Source organism: Berghia stephanieae, chromosome 3, assembly GCF_034508935.2.
Source record: "Berghia stephanieae isolate SIO BIC M18660-M18661 chromosome 3, UCSD_Bste_1.3, whole genome shotgun sequence".
NCBI lineage: Eukaryota > Metazoa > Mollusca > Gastropoda > Nudibranchia > Aeolidiidae > Berghia > Berghia stephanieae.
Genome location: NC_088362.1, coordinates 16,226,173 through 16,245,299, shown reverse-complemented (window position 1 = coordinate 16,245,299; position 19,127 = coordinate 16,226,173). Strand labels below are relative to the sequence as shown.

At 40.2% G+C, this 19,127-nt stretch overlaps 2 protein-coding genes and 1 pseudogene across 3 annotated transcripts in view; 2 read left to right on the top strand and 1 right to left on the bottom strand.

The window, feature by feature from the left end:
• Positions 1–19,127, top strand: part of LOC144967227 (uncharacterized) — a 106,247-nt gene that overhangs the window by 47,612 nt on the left and 39,508 nt on the right. The gene's annotated exons all lie outside the window — the stretch shown is intronic.
• LOC144969162 (uncharacterized) lies at positions 5,331–6,725 on the top strand. The gene has a single exon (XM_078908270.1). The coding sequence runs from the start codon at positions 5,331–5,333 to the stop codon at positions 6,723–6,725; it is 1,395 nt and encodes a 464-aa protein (XP_078764396.1).
• LOC144967229 (acetylcholine receptor subunit alpha-type unc-63 pseudogene) lies at positions 12,613–17,766 on the bottom strand (annotated as a pseudogene). The gene is made up of 2 exons (XR_013644342.1): positions 17,562–17,766; positions 12,613–15,768 (listed from the first exon to the last, which is right to left on the bottom strand). The product of XR_013644342.1 is annotated as an acetylcholine receptor subunit alpha-type unc-63 pseudogene (transcript).

Sequence of the window (19,127 nt, the reverse complement as noted above, 5' to 3'; positions counted from 1 at the left end):
AAATGTTGCTGTTAGCTTGGGACCCCTTGTAAAGCGTTTTGAGCACGTTAAGTGGATATTGCACTATATAATTGTTCAAGTTTCAAATTGAAAGAAAAAAATCTCTCACATTCCTGTTGTAACAAATGATAGACAAACGTGTAAGTGAAGGATGACGTGAAAGAAGCATTCAATCACTCTTGTCTTAAAGTTTTATGAGATCGACAGTCAGACTGTATTTTATATTTAATGGATCTTCCAGTTTTTGTTGTTGTTCTTATTTCACGAAAGGGGAGGGTGAGGCGGGGAGGGGGGTTAGGTGGTTGATATAAAGTTAAGTCTGGTGCATAAATGTATGCTTGTTATTTGATTTCACATATATTTGGATAAGTTTTTCAAAGATAAGATTTTGATGTTAAAGATCTATAGTCGGTTTGTAGTTAGGTGTATTAAATGAAAACAAAGTTTACCATCTCGGGAATTGAGTCAGCACAATGCTATAGAGGAAAGCGGGGGGGGGGGGGGGGGGGGGGGGGGGAGCGAGATGGACGAGTAGTTAAGGCATTGTATTTACACGAGAAAGACCAATGTTCGAGCCCCGCTCAGGTGGTTGAGCACTCGCTTCACACAATCTAGAAACTTAACTCAAGTCTCATAATACTTTTAACTATATATGCGGCCATGTGGTCTTGTGGTATGACACTCGTTTTTTTGGATCGGAAGGTCCTGGGTTGAAGCCTGGCTCGGCGCATAGTTGAGTCCTCGGAAAAGGCTCTTCACTCACGGTCTCTCACCGTATTCAGGTGTAAAATGAGTACCAGGCTGTTAACCTTTGACCCCTGCTTTGAAACTTCGAGTGGTTATTGCGCTATATCAAAACTTTTTTGTTTAATATAAATTCTATTTTGGTAACTTCACCACCCCGACATAAAACCGTTTTGGCACGATGGGTTACATTTTTGAACATGCCACATAAACTAGTTGTATCAAATTGACGCGGTGAATCACAACTAAAATAAAAAGAAAGACATTTTGTAACTAGAAAACTATCTAGTCTAAACAAGATATTTCTACAGAAATGATTTTTTTTTCACTATTTTTGCTTTGTTTTCTGGCACTGTAGTCCCACTTAACATATCATGAGAGATGAACACTTCTTAGCGTATGCCATGCTAAATAGCTATTAAAGTTACGATTTAGACGCGAGGCTATGTGGTCTTGTTGTACAACACCCGCCACCTTTGGATCAGAAGGTCCTTTGTTCGAGTCCAGTCTGGGCGGCGCATAGTTGAGGACTTGGGAAAGACTCTTTACTCACATTCTGTCATCGTACTCAGGTATAAAATGAGTACCTGACCGTTAACAGCGTTGTCTCTGTCCGACAAAAATCGTAATATCGTCTAAGAAAACTGCATGTTAAGTTTTGCTATTGGCTAGGGACCACTTGCAAAGCTCTTTGAACACGTTTACTGGATATTGAGCAATCTAAAAGCTCAGGATTAATTACTCATGGTGTTCAAGATAAGTTAGTATTTCTTTCAAAAGGGACAAAACTCAAACATACTTAATTCGATTAGGACATTATCATCTCTATATTCAAAATTTATATAACGAAAGTTCATCTAATATTGCACCAAAGCACCACATTATCAAGGCGTCATGTTAATTCTCCCTAATTATATTGGAAAGATAACCTGAAAGCCTTTAACTCACTCAACCCTAACACCGACTATATCCGTAGTTTACCCGGTTTCTTGTACCCCTTGCCTATTTTTTACATTTTTCTGAGACAAATTGTATAGGAGGAGACAAATAAATTATATCAAAGCTAATGTTTTTAGTTTTTACATGTTATGGTAGTTGAATAAAACTATCTATATACACGCTCATTTTTAATACATTTTTTGATAAGTAGCAAAAATAGGATTGAGTGAGTTAAGAGTAACGCATCCTTAAATCCCACGTTCTTGAATAACCTGGAAAATGATGTACCTCTGGATGCAAGGCAGAATGAAGCAGAATGAATAATAAAAATGTGATAATAGCATCTTCCAAAAGCAACATTTCCCGCTTGAGTGAAATTTATGTCTTTTGTTTCTGTGTTTATTGTTAGGATTTCTTGTTGTGTTTAGTATATTTGTTGTTGTTTGTTTTTCTTTGCTTTTTTGTCGTTTATTGGGGTTTTTTTTTTTTGGTTTGCTTTTTGGTTGTTTTGTGTGTTTGTTTGTTATAAGCATTTTGTTGTTGCATTTTTTGTATTGCTTTTATTATTTTATTTATGTTTTTTTTGTTTGTTTTTTTTATAATTGGGAGAGGGGGGGGCTGGTTCTTTTTTCCTCTTCTTGTTTTTTTTTTGTTTTTGTTTTTTTTTTTTTGTTTTTTTTTTTAATATTGTTTTTGTTATTGGGGAAGGGAGGTATTTTTATCTTTGCTTTTTATGGCATTGTGTTATCATCCTTTCCACTTAGTATTAGTAGTAGTAGTAGTAGTAGTAGTAGTAGTAGTAGTAGTAGTAGTAGTAGTAGTAGTAGTAGTAGTAGTAGTAGTAGTAGTAGGAGCAGCAGCAGCAGTATTAGTAGTAGTAGTAGTAGTAGTAGTAGTAGTAGTAGTAGTAGTAGTAGTAGTAGTAGTAGTAGTAGTGGTGGTAGTAGTAGTAGTAGTAGTAGTTGTAGTAGTAGTATAATAATTTTTATCATTATAATCATCACCATCATCATCATCATCATCATCATCATCATCATCATCATCATCATCATCATCATCATCATCATCATCATTATCATTATCATCATCATTATCATCATCAACATCATATACTCAAGAATTGCACAAACTGTTCACCCTCATTTTCCATAGTAAGATCGGGACGAAGGAGGGGAGGGAATGTTAGACTAACTTTTGACCAAAGGGGTATCTTCTATTATACCATTGACTCGGAGGGCACATATTAATGCTATGCGTTTAAGTAAAATACTTACAACACCCATCAGCTGAATTCAACGTACCGACACACAAGATTATTTGTAACCTTAAATGTTAATAGTTTGATTGATTGAATTTAGTGAGAACTAATAATTAAAATGGCTATCTAAAAACACAAAGAGATGAATGATGTCGATATCCACCATTCTATAAATTAATTAAATTATCAGCAAATATAAAACCAATGTGTTATGGGATGGGATTTATATACGTTTTCTAAGAAAGAAAGAGGAGTATGGTGACATGTCTGTCCCTCAGAGTCATTGAGCCCATGCATTGAGCCCGGAGTGTAACCCGGTTTCAATAGCGTGAAACGAACAATCACCCTTTGGATAGGACGTTAGTCTATCGCAAACTATTTTCCGCCAGCTCTAACAGACCCAGCCAACAATTCACCGCTCGGTGGATAGGGAGATTAGGAAAAGTGTTCTACTAACGGCCTATCTAGACCCCCTTTTGCCATAAACGTTTACAATAAATGGATATACAAGCTTAGATTATTTTGAGCCAATTTCAATTCCCTTTATCTGGATCATTCCGATCTTATGTCACTCGACTCAGGTGTGAATGGGTCCTTGGCTATAGGCAATGGCGAATATTGTACTGTATGAAATGGAAATTATGACACCATTTGGCCTGCTGCTGGGGAATAAATATACAACACGGAGAAGTGCAATGAGTATAATTTTTAAAAATATTTTTTTTAAATAATTAAATTCCCTTTATCCATTCCCAAGGGGAAATTTGTCTTTAGGATCTATTTCAAGGAAAGAATTGAATAAGGCAGGCGTCAGCCGCAGTGCAGCGCCACAAAGTAAGCTAGGGTGAGGTGACTTGCTCAAGGCCACACAACGAGGCGGGTTGTCGAACTCGGTACCTTTTGGGTACGTAGCAAAGACCTTACCGCTGAGCCACGCTGCCCCCTAGTTTATGGTAACTCATTGGAATTGATATACATAAATGTTCTCATTTATATTATCTATTTTTCCAGATTGGTCACTGTTATGGTGTATTGTTATTATTGAGTTATTGCCCTTGGCAATAACTAATAATTTACTTCCATGAATAATACACTTAATTACATTTAGTTATTTCTAAATGATGTCAGAATTGAATATATTAATAGAATACATTACATTCTTATCATTAGTTAACTACACTTGTGCATTGACGTTATATTACATAATGTATATTTCTGTTTATGTATATTTCTATACTGCATGTTTAATATTACTAAGTCTGTGTTATATTATGATTTAAAATGCTTGAATAAATAATTACTTGATGATTGGCAACCAAGGAGCGTCTTCCCTGTCAGTTATTTTATGTACTGCGGTTGGTACATAACAGTGGCGACGAGGATTCCAGCTGTGGGTCACATGAAATCACCGTCCTTTTAAGGACTGCCAACCCACGAAGGGGACAGCCCTGCCCTACCTCCGGACGAAGAAGGACGAGCCTTGCCCTGGCCTGCCTCCGGACGAAGAAGGACGAGCCTTGCCCTGCCCTACCTCCGGACGAAGAGGGACGAACCTTGCCCTGGTCCGCCTCCGGACGAAGAAGGACGAGCCTTGCCCTGCCCTACCTCCGGACGAAGAGGGACGAGCCTTGCCCTGGTCTGCCTCCGGACGAAGAAGGACGAGCCCTGCCCTACCTCCGGACGAAGAAGGACGAGCCTTGCCCTGGTCTGCCTCCGGACGAAGAAGGACGAGCCTTGCCGTGCCAGACGAGCGAGGGGGACTTGCCGTGCCAGACGAGCGAGGGGGACCCACCTGCCTCGCCGTGCCAGACGAGCGAAGGGGACCTGCCTGCCTTGCCGTGCCAGACGAGCGAGGGGGACCTGCCTGCCTTGCCGTGCCAGACGTGCAAGGGGGACCTGCCTGCCTCGCCGTGCCAGACGAGCGAGGAGAACCTGCCGTGACCTACTTATCTTGCTGTATCGGACAGCAAGGACAACTTACCAGCGGAGTCGGACGTGTATGTACAGCGACGTTTCGACTTGCTGAGAGGGAAGACCGTCCATTGGCTGTTTTAGAAGAATCATCAGGACGTGACTGTCAGTCGTGACTGACGTGGAAGAATCATCAGGACGTGACTGTCAGTCGTGACAGACGTGGAAGAATCATCAGGACGTGACTGTCAGTCGTGACAGCCGTGGAAGAATCATCAGGACGTGACTGTCAGTCGTGACAGACGTGGAAGAATCATCAGGACGTGACTGTCAGTCGTGACAGCCGTGGAAGAATCATCAGGACGTGACTGTCAGTCGTGACAGACGTGGAAGAATCATCAGGACGTGATTGCCTGTCGTGACAGACGTGCGAGGAGTACCTGCCGTGTCGGAGCTCATTGGGCTATTGCGTGATCAGATGGCCCAACAACAACAGCAGATGGAGTTGCAGCGTCAACAGATGGAAACGTTAATGGCCTTGGTGATGGATCGTCCCAAGTCGTCAGTGACCAACACCAGGTTCTGCGAGTTTGATTCAAACGCAGAGCTGTGGACGGACTATTGGTCACGTTTCCAGACGTTCGTAAAGGCCAACTCCATTCCATCGGACAGGATTGCGGAGATTTTTCTCACAAACCAATCGTGTGCCATCTTCAAGCTGCTGGCAAACCTGGCTTCACAGAGCGTTCCTCCCAAGGACGTCAACGAATTATCGATGGATGAGATCGAGCAGCACATGGTTGACCATTTCAACCCCAAAAGATTCGTTGTTCGGGAGCGTTACAAATTCTGGACACGAACAGAAAGGAAGCCAGGAGAGACTGTCCACGAGTTAGCTGCGAGAATTCGGCAAGAGGCAGCTACATGTGATTTTGCCTCGATCAAGGACCCGTTGGATGAGGCAATGAGGACTCGATTCGTTTGCTCGATCAACAGCGAGGCTATCGTCAAAGCCTTGTTTAAAATAAAGGACGACGAGCTGACGTTCAATCGAGCCATTCAGATCGCCGCAGAGGTGGAGGAGGCTGGAAAAGTTGCCAGAGAGACGGTTGGCACATCAAATGCCGATGTGTTTAAGTTCCAGCCCAATCGTAATCCGGCTCGTAAACTACCAACGGCGAATAACAAACCGTCTCCAAAGATCAACAGCCAATCAAAATCAACGGAGAACAGGAACCAGAAAACCCGATGCTACCGGTGCCTCGGGAACCACTCGAGTGATGCCTGCCGATTCAAGGAAGCCCTTTGCCACCACTGCGGCATTAAGGGCCACATAAAGTCTGCCTGTCGGAAGAGAAGTCAACATCAACGAGTAAAGACGGTGACAAAGGTCAATTGGAATGCGGCCCGACCTTTGTGGAAGACCTGCTACTTGAACGATGTGTCAGTCGTTTTCGAGGTTGACACTGGTTCCAGAGACAGCATCATTTCGGAAAAGACCTGGAAGAAGTTGCGACGGCCTGCACTGTCACCACCTACGTGCAAATACCGTTGTGCTTCCAACGCAGATCTTCCAGTGATTGGCGTTGCCAGCCTGTCGACCTCAACATTTCCGGAACCCGAGGGCGTGATTAGACAAAAATTTGTCGTGACAACTTTGGATCTGAATCTCCTTGGACGTACAACGATTAAAGATCTTGGACTGTCGGTGGATGCCCTCATTCATTCCAACGGCAGAGAGATTGTAAACACAGTGACGAGCGACAATAAACCTGATTGGTCACTTCAGTCGGCATTGAAACAGCTTTGCTCTGAGTTCCCAGACCTCTTCAAACAGGAGTTGGGAACCTTTAAGGGGATGGGCGGGTCCTGAAGACGAAATTCTAAAATGTAATAAGTAGCTGACTTTTAGTGGTAATTTTAGGTTATGTACATCCTAATTAGAGGAAAAAAATTGAAAACCTAAATTTCAGTTTTTGGTTACCATGGTAACGCCGCCATTTTGAAATTTGATACCCTATAATGAAGTAGTTTTCAAAATGCTAAGGCTTCGCCAAATGACAAGTTATTGACATGAAAATAAGTACACAAGTAGTATTTCAGCCATTCTTTTGGGCTAAGCATCGGTTTTCTAATATCTACAATAGTATTATTTTTATTGATTTTCAAAGTTCATCAATTTTGAAACATCAAAAATTGACCCATTTTTGGACTTTTGACCCACATTTACGCAAAATTTATAAAATAAATCTGAAATACAAATGCTCAGTTTTATGAAGCTAGTAATACTGTATGCACATGCGAAAAATCATTCAAAAATGTTTACAAATAAAGGAAGAGTAGCAAAATATATGTAGAAAAAGCACAAACAGAGAAAAACGCATTCAAAGTTTCAAGCACAGGAAACTCAGACAAGATCATGCATTCATGGGTCAAAATGACCCTGCTTGATGTGCAGGCCCTCCCTCTTCAGCCTCCTGTTCCTGCCTTGCCTTTTCTCGGCTTCACACACACACACACACACACGTACGTACACACACACACACACACACTCTCTCTCTCTCTCTCTCTCTCTCTCTCTCTCTATCTATCTATCTATCTATCTATCTATCTGAGCTATGAGCGGCTAAATGGTCTTGTGGTATGACACTCGCTTTCGGATCGGAAGGTCCTGGTTTTGAGCCTGGTTCAGCGCATAGTTGAGTCCTTGGAAAAGACTATTTACTCCCGTTCTCTCACCGTATTCGGATGTAAAATGAGTACTTAGCCGTCAACAGTGCTGTCGCTGTCGGAAAAATTGTAATATCGCCTAACAGGCGTCATGTCTTGTTCTACATTTTACGTGTTGCTGTCGGTCAGGGACCCTTTGTAAAGCGTTTTGAGTACAGTTAGTGGATTTTGCGCTCTCTCTCTCTCTCTCTCTCTCTCTCTCCTCTCTCTCTCTCTCTCTCTCTCTCTCTCTTCTCTCTCTCTCTCTCTCTATGGTTCTCAAGTGCATAACAAACCTCTCGCTCATTCGTTTACAACCAATACTCAGTCTAGCTCGACAGTAACTTCATTCATTCATTTAGAGACCTCAGCGCTTATTCATTTTGCATCATGTTACGAAGGAGTGACAAATTCTAACTATAAAAATTCACAATAATATTACTGTTCCCATCTTGTTCGAGCTGCTGATTTTGCAAGTCGTACAATTCGAGTCTTTCTTGGCATACTTGTTGCGTACGTGTCGGTACTTTTCACAAAACAAAACTTTTATGTCCCCGAGAATAAGAAAAATCACACACAGAATAACAATGTTTACATGCGACGCATGCGAAGGTGAGGTCAAAGTATGAACTTTGACTCGCCCGCTAACCACTCAGAAAGCAGTATCAGGTCATGTTATCATCGACTATTTTGAACAGCCAATGAGAACAGCGCTAGCAAGGCAAAGGTCACAACAATTACTCACGATTTTACTACAATCAGTCAACCCCTCACAATTGGGTCAGAGAAGGGGTTTTTGGAAAGGCTCTTGACTAAATATAGATAGACCGAAGACCTTGACAGTGGGCATTTCATATAGACCAAAAATAGACGAAACTATCGATACCAAACTTGCCTATTATTATCGATGTTTATATTCTCATATTGGCCTAATGTTTATATGGCTTTTTCGTTGTCAAGCCAGGCTGTAACGTTATATTTACAGACCCCCTTGGACTTCAAGAGGTCAGTTTGGACCTAAACTGACCCATCTGAGAGTCAACAAACACATTTTCATGTAGCAAAGGTTTCAAACTTTTCAAAAATAAAAAAATCTCAAAATCGATATTTCACTCGATTTTCGACAATCGAGGACCCGCCCATCCCCTTAAAGACTTTAAACTGGAAGTGAAGTTCAAACCAGACGCTACTCCAGTTTTTCACCGTCCTCGGGCAGTACCCATTGCAATCCAGGAAGACTTGGACCAAGCGCTACAAGCTGGCATCTCGAAAGGCGTTTGGCAGTTGACCAAGTTCAACGATTATGGTACTCCTGTCGTACCAATAAAGAAGAAGACTGCTCCTGGACAAAACAGACCTAGCATCAGGGTCTGTGGAGATTACTCCGTGACCGTGAATCCTCAGTTGGAACCGCATCGCCATCCCATGCCTACACCTGAGGATCTGATGAGAAAGCTTGGACGTGGCTATGGATTTACAAAAATCGACCTCGCAGATGCCTACAACCAGATCTGTCTTGGACCAGAGTCGCAGAAGAGACTTGCCCTCAGCACAAACAAAGGCGTTTTACTGCAGAAGCGTCTACCGTTTGGAATTAAGTCGGCTCCTGGTTACTTCCAAGAGATTGTTGACAGATTAATCCAAGATCTGCCGGGCGTTGCTGCTTACTTGGACGACATACTCGTCAGTGGAGACAACGCTGAACAGCATCTACGTAACCTTAGAGGCCTATTTCAACGTCTGCAAGACTCGGGCCTTCGATGCAAACTCGAGAAATGTGCCTTTGCCCAACCACGGGTGGAATACCTTGGACACTACTTGTCTAGAGATGGCGTCTCGAAAGGTCCAAAAGCAGATGCCATTCAAAACATGCCAGCTCCAAAGAATGTTTCCAACCTCAGATCTTTCCTTGGGCAAGTGCAATTTTACAGCAAGTTCTTGCCCAATATCTCTACAACACTAGAGCCGCTATATCGTCTGACGAAGAAAGACGTGAGATGGAAATGGGGACCGGAAGAACAGTCAGCCTTCCGGAAGATCAAGGAAATGCTTCAATCTGATACCGTACTTGCACATTTCGACCCATCGTTGGAAGTTGGAATCTCGTGTGACGCATCAGAAGTTGGCATTGGAGCTGTCCTGTTTCACCGTTACTCCGATGGCAGTGAACGACCTATCGCCAACGCATCGAAGACGATGACCGCCTGTCAGCGGAAATACAGCCAAATACAGAGAGAAGCATTGGCCATCATCTTTGCCTTGAGCAAATTTCACCAATTCTTATACGGCCGAAGATTCATTTTGGTGACAGACCACAAGCCGCTGATCTCTCTGTTTGGACCATCAAAGCCGATTCCAGCACTGGCAGCAAACAGACTGGCAAGATGGGCACTTACCTTGAGCCAGTACGATTACAAAATCGAGTTCCGGAAGACGTCGGACCACGGAAATGCCGACGCCTTGAGTCGTTTGCCATCAGGACCTGACCAAATATTCGACAAACGAGAGACCGGAGATGATTCGTCAACAATCTGCGCCATTCAGATGGTATCTCCCTCTCACCCTGATGAGCTGACTAAAGAATCCCAGGACGATCCAGTGCTATCGGCTGTCTTAAAATACTTGGAAGAAGGATGGCCAAAGAAAATGACACCCAACAAACAAGAGTCCTGGTCAGTTGGGTCGTTCAACAAAATCAAAGACTTCCTAACTTCATCGAATGGTTGCTTGTTCTATGGTGATCGTGTGGTGGTTCCGAAGAAGCTTCAAGAACGCATTCTTCAAATACTACATCTGGGCCATTTTGGAATGCAACGAATGAAACAGCTAGCCAGAACAGCTGTATACTGGCCTGGAATCGACACAGCGATTGTCAACACCACCAGAGGATGCATGTCGTGTGCTGAGAACCAAAACATGCCTCCAAAACAGCCGGTACATCCATGGATTATGCCCGACAAACCATGGGAACGTGTCCATATCGACCATGCCGTGAATTTCAAAGGACACAACTGGCTCGTGATGGTGGATGCATACTCCAAATATCCGTGTGTCCACCAGATGACATCCATCACCACGAAGGCGACAGTTCAAAAGCTGGACGAGGATTTTGCGCATTTTGGCTACCCGCATACCATCGTCACTGATAATGCGCAGTGCTTCTCGTCAGCTGAGTTTGTCAGTTTCTGTGAGAGCCGGGGTATTCAACACCTACAAGGAGCCCCGTATCATCCAGAGACCAACGGTGCAGCTGAGAGACTGGTACAGTCATTTAAAAAGTCGCTAAGGAAGTCCAGCCTCAGTACCAGTGAGGCCTTACACGAGTTCTTGATCCAGTACCGGAGAACTCCCCTGTGCAGTGGCTATAGCCCAAGCGAACTTCTGATTGGTCGACAGATACGGGCGAAGATAGATGTGCTCCTGCCTCAAAGCCGTGTAAATCTTCGCTCGTCTAGAAAAACTAAGTTCACAGTGAACAGCCAGTGCTATGCCCTGTCTTTTCAGAGGGGCGTAGGGACAAGTGGGTGCCAGCGATTGTAGCATCAGTGATTGGAAACCGAATGTTCGATGTGAAAATCGTGCCGGATGGTCCTACTTTGAGAAGACACGTCGACCAACTGCGCACACGCCACAGTAGTTAACATAGTAGTTATATTATAATTGTGACAACGAGACTCACGTCCTTGTAACAGATTATTCCAGTGCATGGACTGTCAAATGGACTTGATATAGTGTATGTGATCGCCGGACATTTGAAATAGTATTGTTCGTACGGACTTTTAAATGTTAATCGCAACGGCGATCTTCTGGATATGTAACATAGAATTTCAAATTAACTTTGAAATAGTGTTTTAAGCGGACTGTTACATCATGTGTGTCTATGTTAATATTTTGATGGTTAAACCTTCAGTATCCTTCAGGCTAGAAGGGAGGTGTTATGGTGTATTGTTATTATTGAGTTATTGCCCTTGGCAATAACTAATAATTTACTTCCATGAATAATACACTTAATTACATTTAGTTATTTCTAAATGATGTCAGAATTGAATATATTAATAGAATACATTACATTCGTATCATTAGTTAACTACACTTGTGCATTGACGTTATATTACATAATGTATATTTCTGTTTATGTATATTTTTATACTGCATGTTTAATATTACTAAGTCTGTGATATATTATGATTTAAAATGCTTGAATAAATAATTACTTGATGATTGGCAACCAAGCAGCGTCTTCCCTGTCAGTTATTTTATGTACTGTGGTTGGTACATAACAGTCACGATCAACGTATACTATTTACAGGTCTGATAACCTAAACTAATATAGGCTCATAGTTGCAATTAAAACACTCTAGAACCAACCAGGGTTGCCAGTTTGGCATTTTAAATGCCAGATTCCAAAAATCTGGCATTTTTGAAAACCGTTTGGCATTAGAAAAATCATTTGGCATTTGGCATTTTCATTTGGCATTTTCTTTTCTTGTATATTATACTTCAAATGACACCTTTTCTCAACCGTGGTGTAGTGGTTTAGCACTCCACTTAGTAGTCAGTAGGTAAAAAATTACCCCAACAGGAAATTAAGTATAATTCAAAAAAAAAAAAAAAAAAAGAAAAGAAAACACGCAAGCCACCAGGATATGATAGTAAATTGTCTATCAAAAGTGAGTAGTTTTCTTAGTGGGGATGGGAGTCAACAGACTTTGGCATTTTTTGGAGTGTTTTGGCATTTTTTGAGTCTTCCACTGGCATTTTGTTGAAAAATAATCTGGCAACCCTGGAACCAACGTGAAATTTTGTCCATTTCAGCAATGTTAAATCCAGCCCACAATTGCGTTCGGTTGTAAGATCTACAAATATTTGCACCCAGTTCACAATTCATGAAAGCAGTATTGATTTAAACTGTTTCTTAACAACACATGCTCAAGGTAGATAGATAAATAAACATAAAAAGTATCACATTCTTATTATGTGTCAATTTATTGATTTTGATACTATTAACTATGGTCTGATAACACAAATTGTAATGGGCCCATTGCTGTAAAGAAAATGCTCAAAAAAAAATAATGAACATGACATCAATAACGTTATAAAAAAAAACTTGAGCTTTTATAGAGCGTAATATCTACTAAACGTGCTCAAAGCGCTATACAAAGGGTCTCTGACCAACAGCAACACGTAACACATTATTATAAAACGAGACATAACGCCTGTTAGGCGATATTAAAATTTTTCGACAGAGACAACGCTGTTAACGGCCTGATTTTACCCGATCATTTGACACCTGATCACGGTGAGATAATGTGAGTAAAGTGTCTTTTCCAAGGACTCAACTATGTGCCGAGCGAGATTCGAACTCAGGACCATCCGATCCTAAAGCGAGTGTAGTACGAAAAGACCACATAGCCGACAAGACCATAGTTGCGTTCTGTTATCAATTCTGCATATTAGTGCTCGTAGCTATAATCCTTTTGATATTCATTTAGGAGGAAATTTCTAAAAGAAAATTGAAACAAACACGGTTTTGTTTTATAACACAAACTAACTGAAGCTCAATTGAATTTAAGGAAGATAAAGTTCTGACATACGCATTGGTAACGTTGCGGTGCTGCATTGCGGCTGACGCCAGGGTTATTCCAGTGTTTCCTTTAGATCCTAGTGACAAATTTCCCCTTGGAGATGAATAAAGGGACTATTTATATACTTTTTAAAACATATTTCCACAAGTTGTGTACAGTAAAAAGTAATATAAAAATGAATACAAAAGCTTTTTTTAAAGGAACAAGATACCAAATACATGAACATTTTATAAAATTAATGATTGATTTTGTTTACGAGTGTTTTTGGTATCGTACTTTTTTTTAACCATTACATTTCTTAATGAGGATGATTTTATTTTTACTAAAAACTTAATTTTCTTTATCTGGCTATGTGGTCCGGTTGTACGGCATTCCCTTTCGAATCGGAAAGTCCTGGATTCGAGCCTTGCTCGACACATAGTTGAGTCCTTGGGAAAAGCATTTTACTAAAATTTTCTACACGTACTCAGATGTAAAATGAGTACCTGGCCGGTAACAGCGTTGTCTCTATCGGATTTTTTTTTAAATATCGCCTAACAGGCCTCATGTCTCCTTCTATATGTTACGTATATTGCTGTTGGTCAGGGGCCCTTTGTAAAACGCTTTAAGCACGTTGAGTGGATTTTGCGCGAGATAAAAGGTCAAGTTTTGGGGGATTTTTGTGGGGGTTTTTTTTTTTTTTTGTTTTTTTTTTTTTTCTTTTTTTTTTTTTTTTTATCAAATTCATTCCAACAGAATACCAGACTGATGCGATAATGAAATAAAGTCTATCCAACAAAAAAAAAAGAAAGGTGAAACAAAAATTAATATAACAGCTTCTTAAAAATACAAAATAACAAACTCGGAACGTTTCGGGCTCAAAACCCTTCTTAACCTAACAACAACAACAACAAAAAATGAAAACAAAAATACATTACTAAAAACAAAAGATCGACGGCAGGTACTTTCTGTATAACAATCTTGAAATGTGAAAATTGTCAGTATTTGCATGTGCTATCCGGATCTGTCAGGGTTATATGCACTCTAGGGTCGTATAGAGATGGGGCGTACAAGAAAATGCTGAGGGTTCCACAAAGACACGATAAGGAGAACACATAGAGAAATAAGCGATCCAGCACTGTCGCCATGTACTTCCAATCCCGCTCTTCTGCCACATCTTCGTCCCCCTGTTTTAAGTTGTTAGCTATATATGTTACATTGTTCATGGTCTCCAATACCTCAGGAGGTAAAGAGGATGGTGAATTTTCTAATTCCATTTTATCATTATTTGAGCACTGAGTTTTGTCATTCTTTTGTGGTTTCACAGTTCCATTTTCTTCTTTTTTAGATTTATGTTTTGTACCAGTTGTGCTCGGATTACGATTTTCTGAACCCAAAAGTCTTTCTTGTTCAGGATTGTCAGGTTTTGTAGTCAGTTTCTTTTCATTGTCTAACCGTATGGAAATTTTACTTGAATCATCCGACGATGATTCTTCAGCACTGGGCCTTTCCATGAAGAGAATTTTTGGTAATATTTCCGTAAATATCCTTTTAATCCATGGAGACATTTTGTGGGTTGTTGGTGATTTAAGATTAAGATGCAGAATGTAAACTGTCAAAACGATAGAAGTTGTCACCACAAGCATAATGAAAAGTAAATATTTCCCAATAAGCGGAATAACCAACGATGTAGGTGGGTTCATATCTGACAAGAGCAAAAAGAACACAGTGAGGGCCAGGAGAATGGAAATGGATAACGTAATTTTCTCTCCCGAGTCGCAAGGCAGATAAAACACGAGATCCGTGAGGAGTGAAATTGATACACACGGAAGAATTAGGTTAATTGTGTAAAACAAAGGACGCCGTCGAAGTGTTATGTTGAACGTCACGTCCGGAAACGGTTCTGGGCAGCAGGAATAGTATTTAACCCTGCGCATTGCTGTCACGTTTAGCACATCCCATTCTACATTATAGTAGTAATCTGTAAGGTCAATACCTCGAGGAATGACTACAGCAGGTTCTTTTCCCTCTTCTACGTCTTTGTCGAGAATGGTCCCATTGCAGACATGCTGAAGATCGACTTCATCACCGTGATAAGTCCATGAACTAATTTTGAGGAAACACTCTTGAACGTCAAAGGGAAAGAACTCGACATCGATGGGGCAGTAACTTTTGTAGATAGCCGGTGGCTCCCATATCACAGTACCAGTGTAATGAACTCTGGCTTTGGTATGATGTGTAATTTGAAAATCACCGTCGGCATTGTTGTAAAGAACGAGATCAGGTATCCATATCACCCCTGATGGAATGTTCAGCTTCTTCACCCCGCCATGTTCCTTTGGATCCCATTTCAGTCGGCTGTCATGCCATTCTTGTCGAAGCCAAACGCTGAGGGTTAGAATCTGTTCTTTTTCGTTTACATTCAAAACCTGTGAAAGTCTAAGGCCAAGTTTTACAGTAAACTTTTTCTCCGGTCCTCCAAATGGCCGAATCAGAGGTTTGTATCCGTTCATAAGGTCTAGAAACAATCGTTTTGCCGGGGGTTCCAGCTCACGTTTAGTTGCGTTCGCCAACTGGAGAGATATGGCCGAGAGTAGTAGCAAAGATACGATTGCAGGATTTTGTAGAGGCATTCTGTCAAATCTGTGTAGAAAAATAACATGGTAATATTATATATAGCTTATTTCAATTAATTGAATTGTTTTGACCATTGTAGAACTCTATTAGATAAACACATTGAGAGCTGAAAGGAAACAAATTATGACCGCCGTACAATAAATGATGTTGCAGTATTCAATAAAATGGAGTTTATGAAAAACATAAATTGTCAGTATTCAAGATATTTTTTCCTTGTAAATAATTTCTCTTTAGGTATTGTCATATATGATGACTTCCTGTGAGTGGAATCCTGTGCTTGTGTCTGGATGAGACTTTTAGGTAATCTAAAACTATATACATGGATAGTATGCTCTTGGAATATACATCCATTTCCTATTTGTACCTTTCCTATTTGTCTTACTTTTCTTGTGTGCTTTTAATTGTGAATTTGGAATTTTTTTCTGTCCTATTTTCCTCCTTTTTAATGGCTCTGAAATGACCTAATCGTGCCGCAAGCGCCGTGAATCCCTTTAATATAAGAAATAAACCAACATGTGGCTTTGATGACAGGAGTTGAATTGATTGTCAAAATGATGAGACGGGTTGATTGATGAGAATTATATCATTTATTTAAAGTGACAATGACTAAAATTTCACATTTCAGAACATTTTTATATAAGAATATCTCTTGGCATTTAGTACACCTCGACACAGTTCGGTTTTGAGCCGATGGACAAAAAAAATAAGGATTGAAATTGACGTCACTCAGCTCTTTGTTATTGTTTTTGGAACAGCCATTTTGGTGATTACTTCTCACTCAATTATATCAATCAGACTGTGAGTTGGTACGTTATATCCGACTGGCGAAAGTTGTGAGTATTTTACCTAAACGCATAGCATCAATGTATAAGGTTTACGCTAAATCATGTTTGAATGTTACGTTTCACAGCACTTACGTGCTAGAAAAAAAAAAAGGTTCTTTTGTTTTCATAACACAATGTGTTACAATGTGTTATTATGCCATACATTTGACCCGTTGTGTCAATCGGTTATGACTGACGTGTGCCTAATTGCAGGTCTGAAACCCAAATTGTTATGGGCCCATTGTTTTGGGGGTTTTTTTTTGGAAATACTCTCAAACCCACGCAAAATATTGTCCATTACAACAATATCAAATCAAGCCCATAATCATAATTGCCTTCGGTTATCAGACCTGCAAAAATGCGCAAGTCGGTTATTAACTATATACTGGGGTAAAACTGGTTCTGCATAGCGAATTAAATCTGAATAATCAGATTACGAAAATTTGAGTTCTTTACGGTGTAAATCCATTCTCTTATATAGGGACATATTACAATTAATTAGCTCAAAAGTCTATGATTGTTATTTAGACTTTAACCAGTTCACTACCGTACTCTGGGAACACGCGTATTTAAGATTTGGCCACAAAAGTTGTCTTCCAAACTTCCACTGATTTGAATGACCCTTACATTGGCAGAAACTCTCAAAAACTTTGCGAAGTCTTCCTTGAGTCCCAGGTTTGAGAGTTTTTCCCCAAGACGAGGGTCATTTAAAATGATCGATATATGAAGGATGAATTTTCTGGCCACATTTTAACTACGAGTTGTTGTTTTGTTTTTGTTTTTGTTTTTTGGAAGGGGGGGGGGGGTTGCAGAGTACGGCAGTTAACTGGATAATTGAATTTTCATCGTCTGGATCATGATGACATGTTGCCAGATTGACGCAATGGTCAAGTGCATGTATATTTAAGAAGGATAACACCAAAGCATTCAAACATTCATTGAACATGCATGATGAAATACAAGTTGTAAACATACCACGATCACCTTTTCCCATGAAAATCCACACTGTTAAAATACAACAAAATAATCAACAATAATAAAGTTAAACGTCCTTATACTTATGAACTATAAATTTAAAGATGAAACGAAACAAGTGCAGGGAAAATGTAACAAATTATTGTGGTAATCTATTTACAAGTTAGTCTGCTGGCGACTAAGCATGATTTACACCCCAATTTGCCCGGCCAGTTTTGTGTATGTTATTATTTGACAAGTCCATACTGTTACAGAAGTAGGGAATGAAAGCTAATTCTCACAAGTGATTAGGTACCTGAAACTTATATGTCGTATTTACCGTTGAATTGAAAACCCTTATAGTTTATCATTTATCCGGATTTATACCATACTGCTGCATGACCCAGTAACGTTCTTTTTTATTTTTTTCTTTTTACGAGGCGTACTGAAATAGACAGTTGTTATATTATTCGTCTGTTGGATTTTTGTTTCGATGATTTATGAACCTCTTAACTGTTGTACTTTGAAATGACGCGTATTTCAACATTTGGCCAGAAAAATCTTCCTTCACAAATCGACCGATTTAAATTACCCTCATCTCGCCAAAAAAAACCTCTCAAGCCTGGGATTTAAGGAAGACTTTCCGAAATCCCAGCTTTGAGACTTTTTGCCAGGATGGGGTCATTTAAATCGATCGATATTTGAAGGACGAGTTTTCTGGCCAATTTTTTAATACGTGTTTTTTCAGAGTACAGCAGTTTTAACTTTGTAAAGTATGGTGATGTTATGATTATATTGTAACCTGGTCGCTAAGTAGCATAAAGAACAGATTTTGGACTTTTAACAAAAAAATATGCTTATAAAAGGTAGTGAAGTGGCCGAGTGGTTAAGAAGTTAAGGCATTGCATGAGACCCGGAAGGTCCCGGATTCAAGCCCCGCTTCCGGCGCTTTCATTTTTCCCCCTTGGACAAGAATATATATATACTACGCCCCCCCCCCTCCCCCCCACACACACACACAATTTATTGTTCACTTTTTACAACCAATGGGTGATTCCTGTTGACATCAGACGTTTGTTTTGTTGATTATCTATATTTCTCATGGAATGCCTAGGCAATTGCATTTATCGATGCCTCGTGGAAGGGTGTTTTTTTTTCTTTTCTTTTAATGATTATAAAAGACTGACATTAAACTGGAAGGTTTTCCTCATATTATTTTGATTAGATTTACAGACTATCGTGGCATGAGGTAATGTTGCTTTATTGCAAAAATGTGAATTCTCTTTATTTGACAGATTGGCTTTATTACCTCAAAACTGAAAACTTCTTGCAGAATATGAAGTTTTGAATACTTATTTTTATTACAATTCTCCATCCCTCCCCCCCCCCTCTCTCGCTCTCTCGCTCTCTCTCTCTCTCTCTCTCTCTCTCTCTCCCTCTCTCCTCATCTCTCTCACTCTCTCTATATATATAATTATTTATCTCTCTCTCTCTCTCTTCTCTCTCTCTCATATTATATATATATATATATATATATATATATATATCCCTCTCTCTCTCTCCTTCTCTCAATCTATCTCCTCTCTC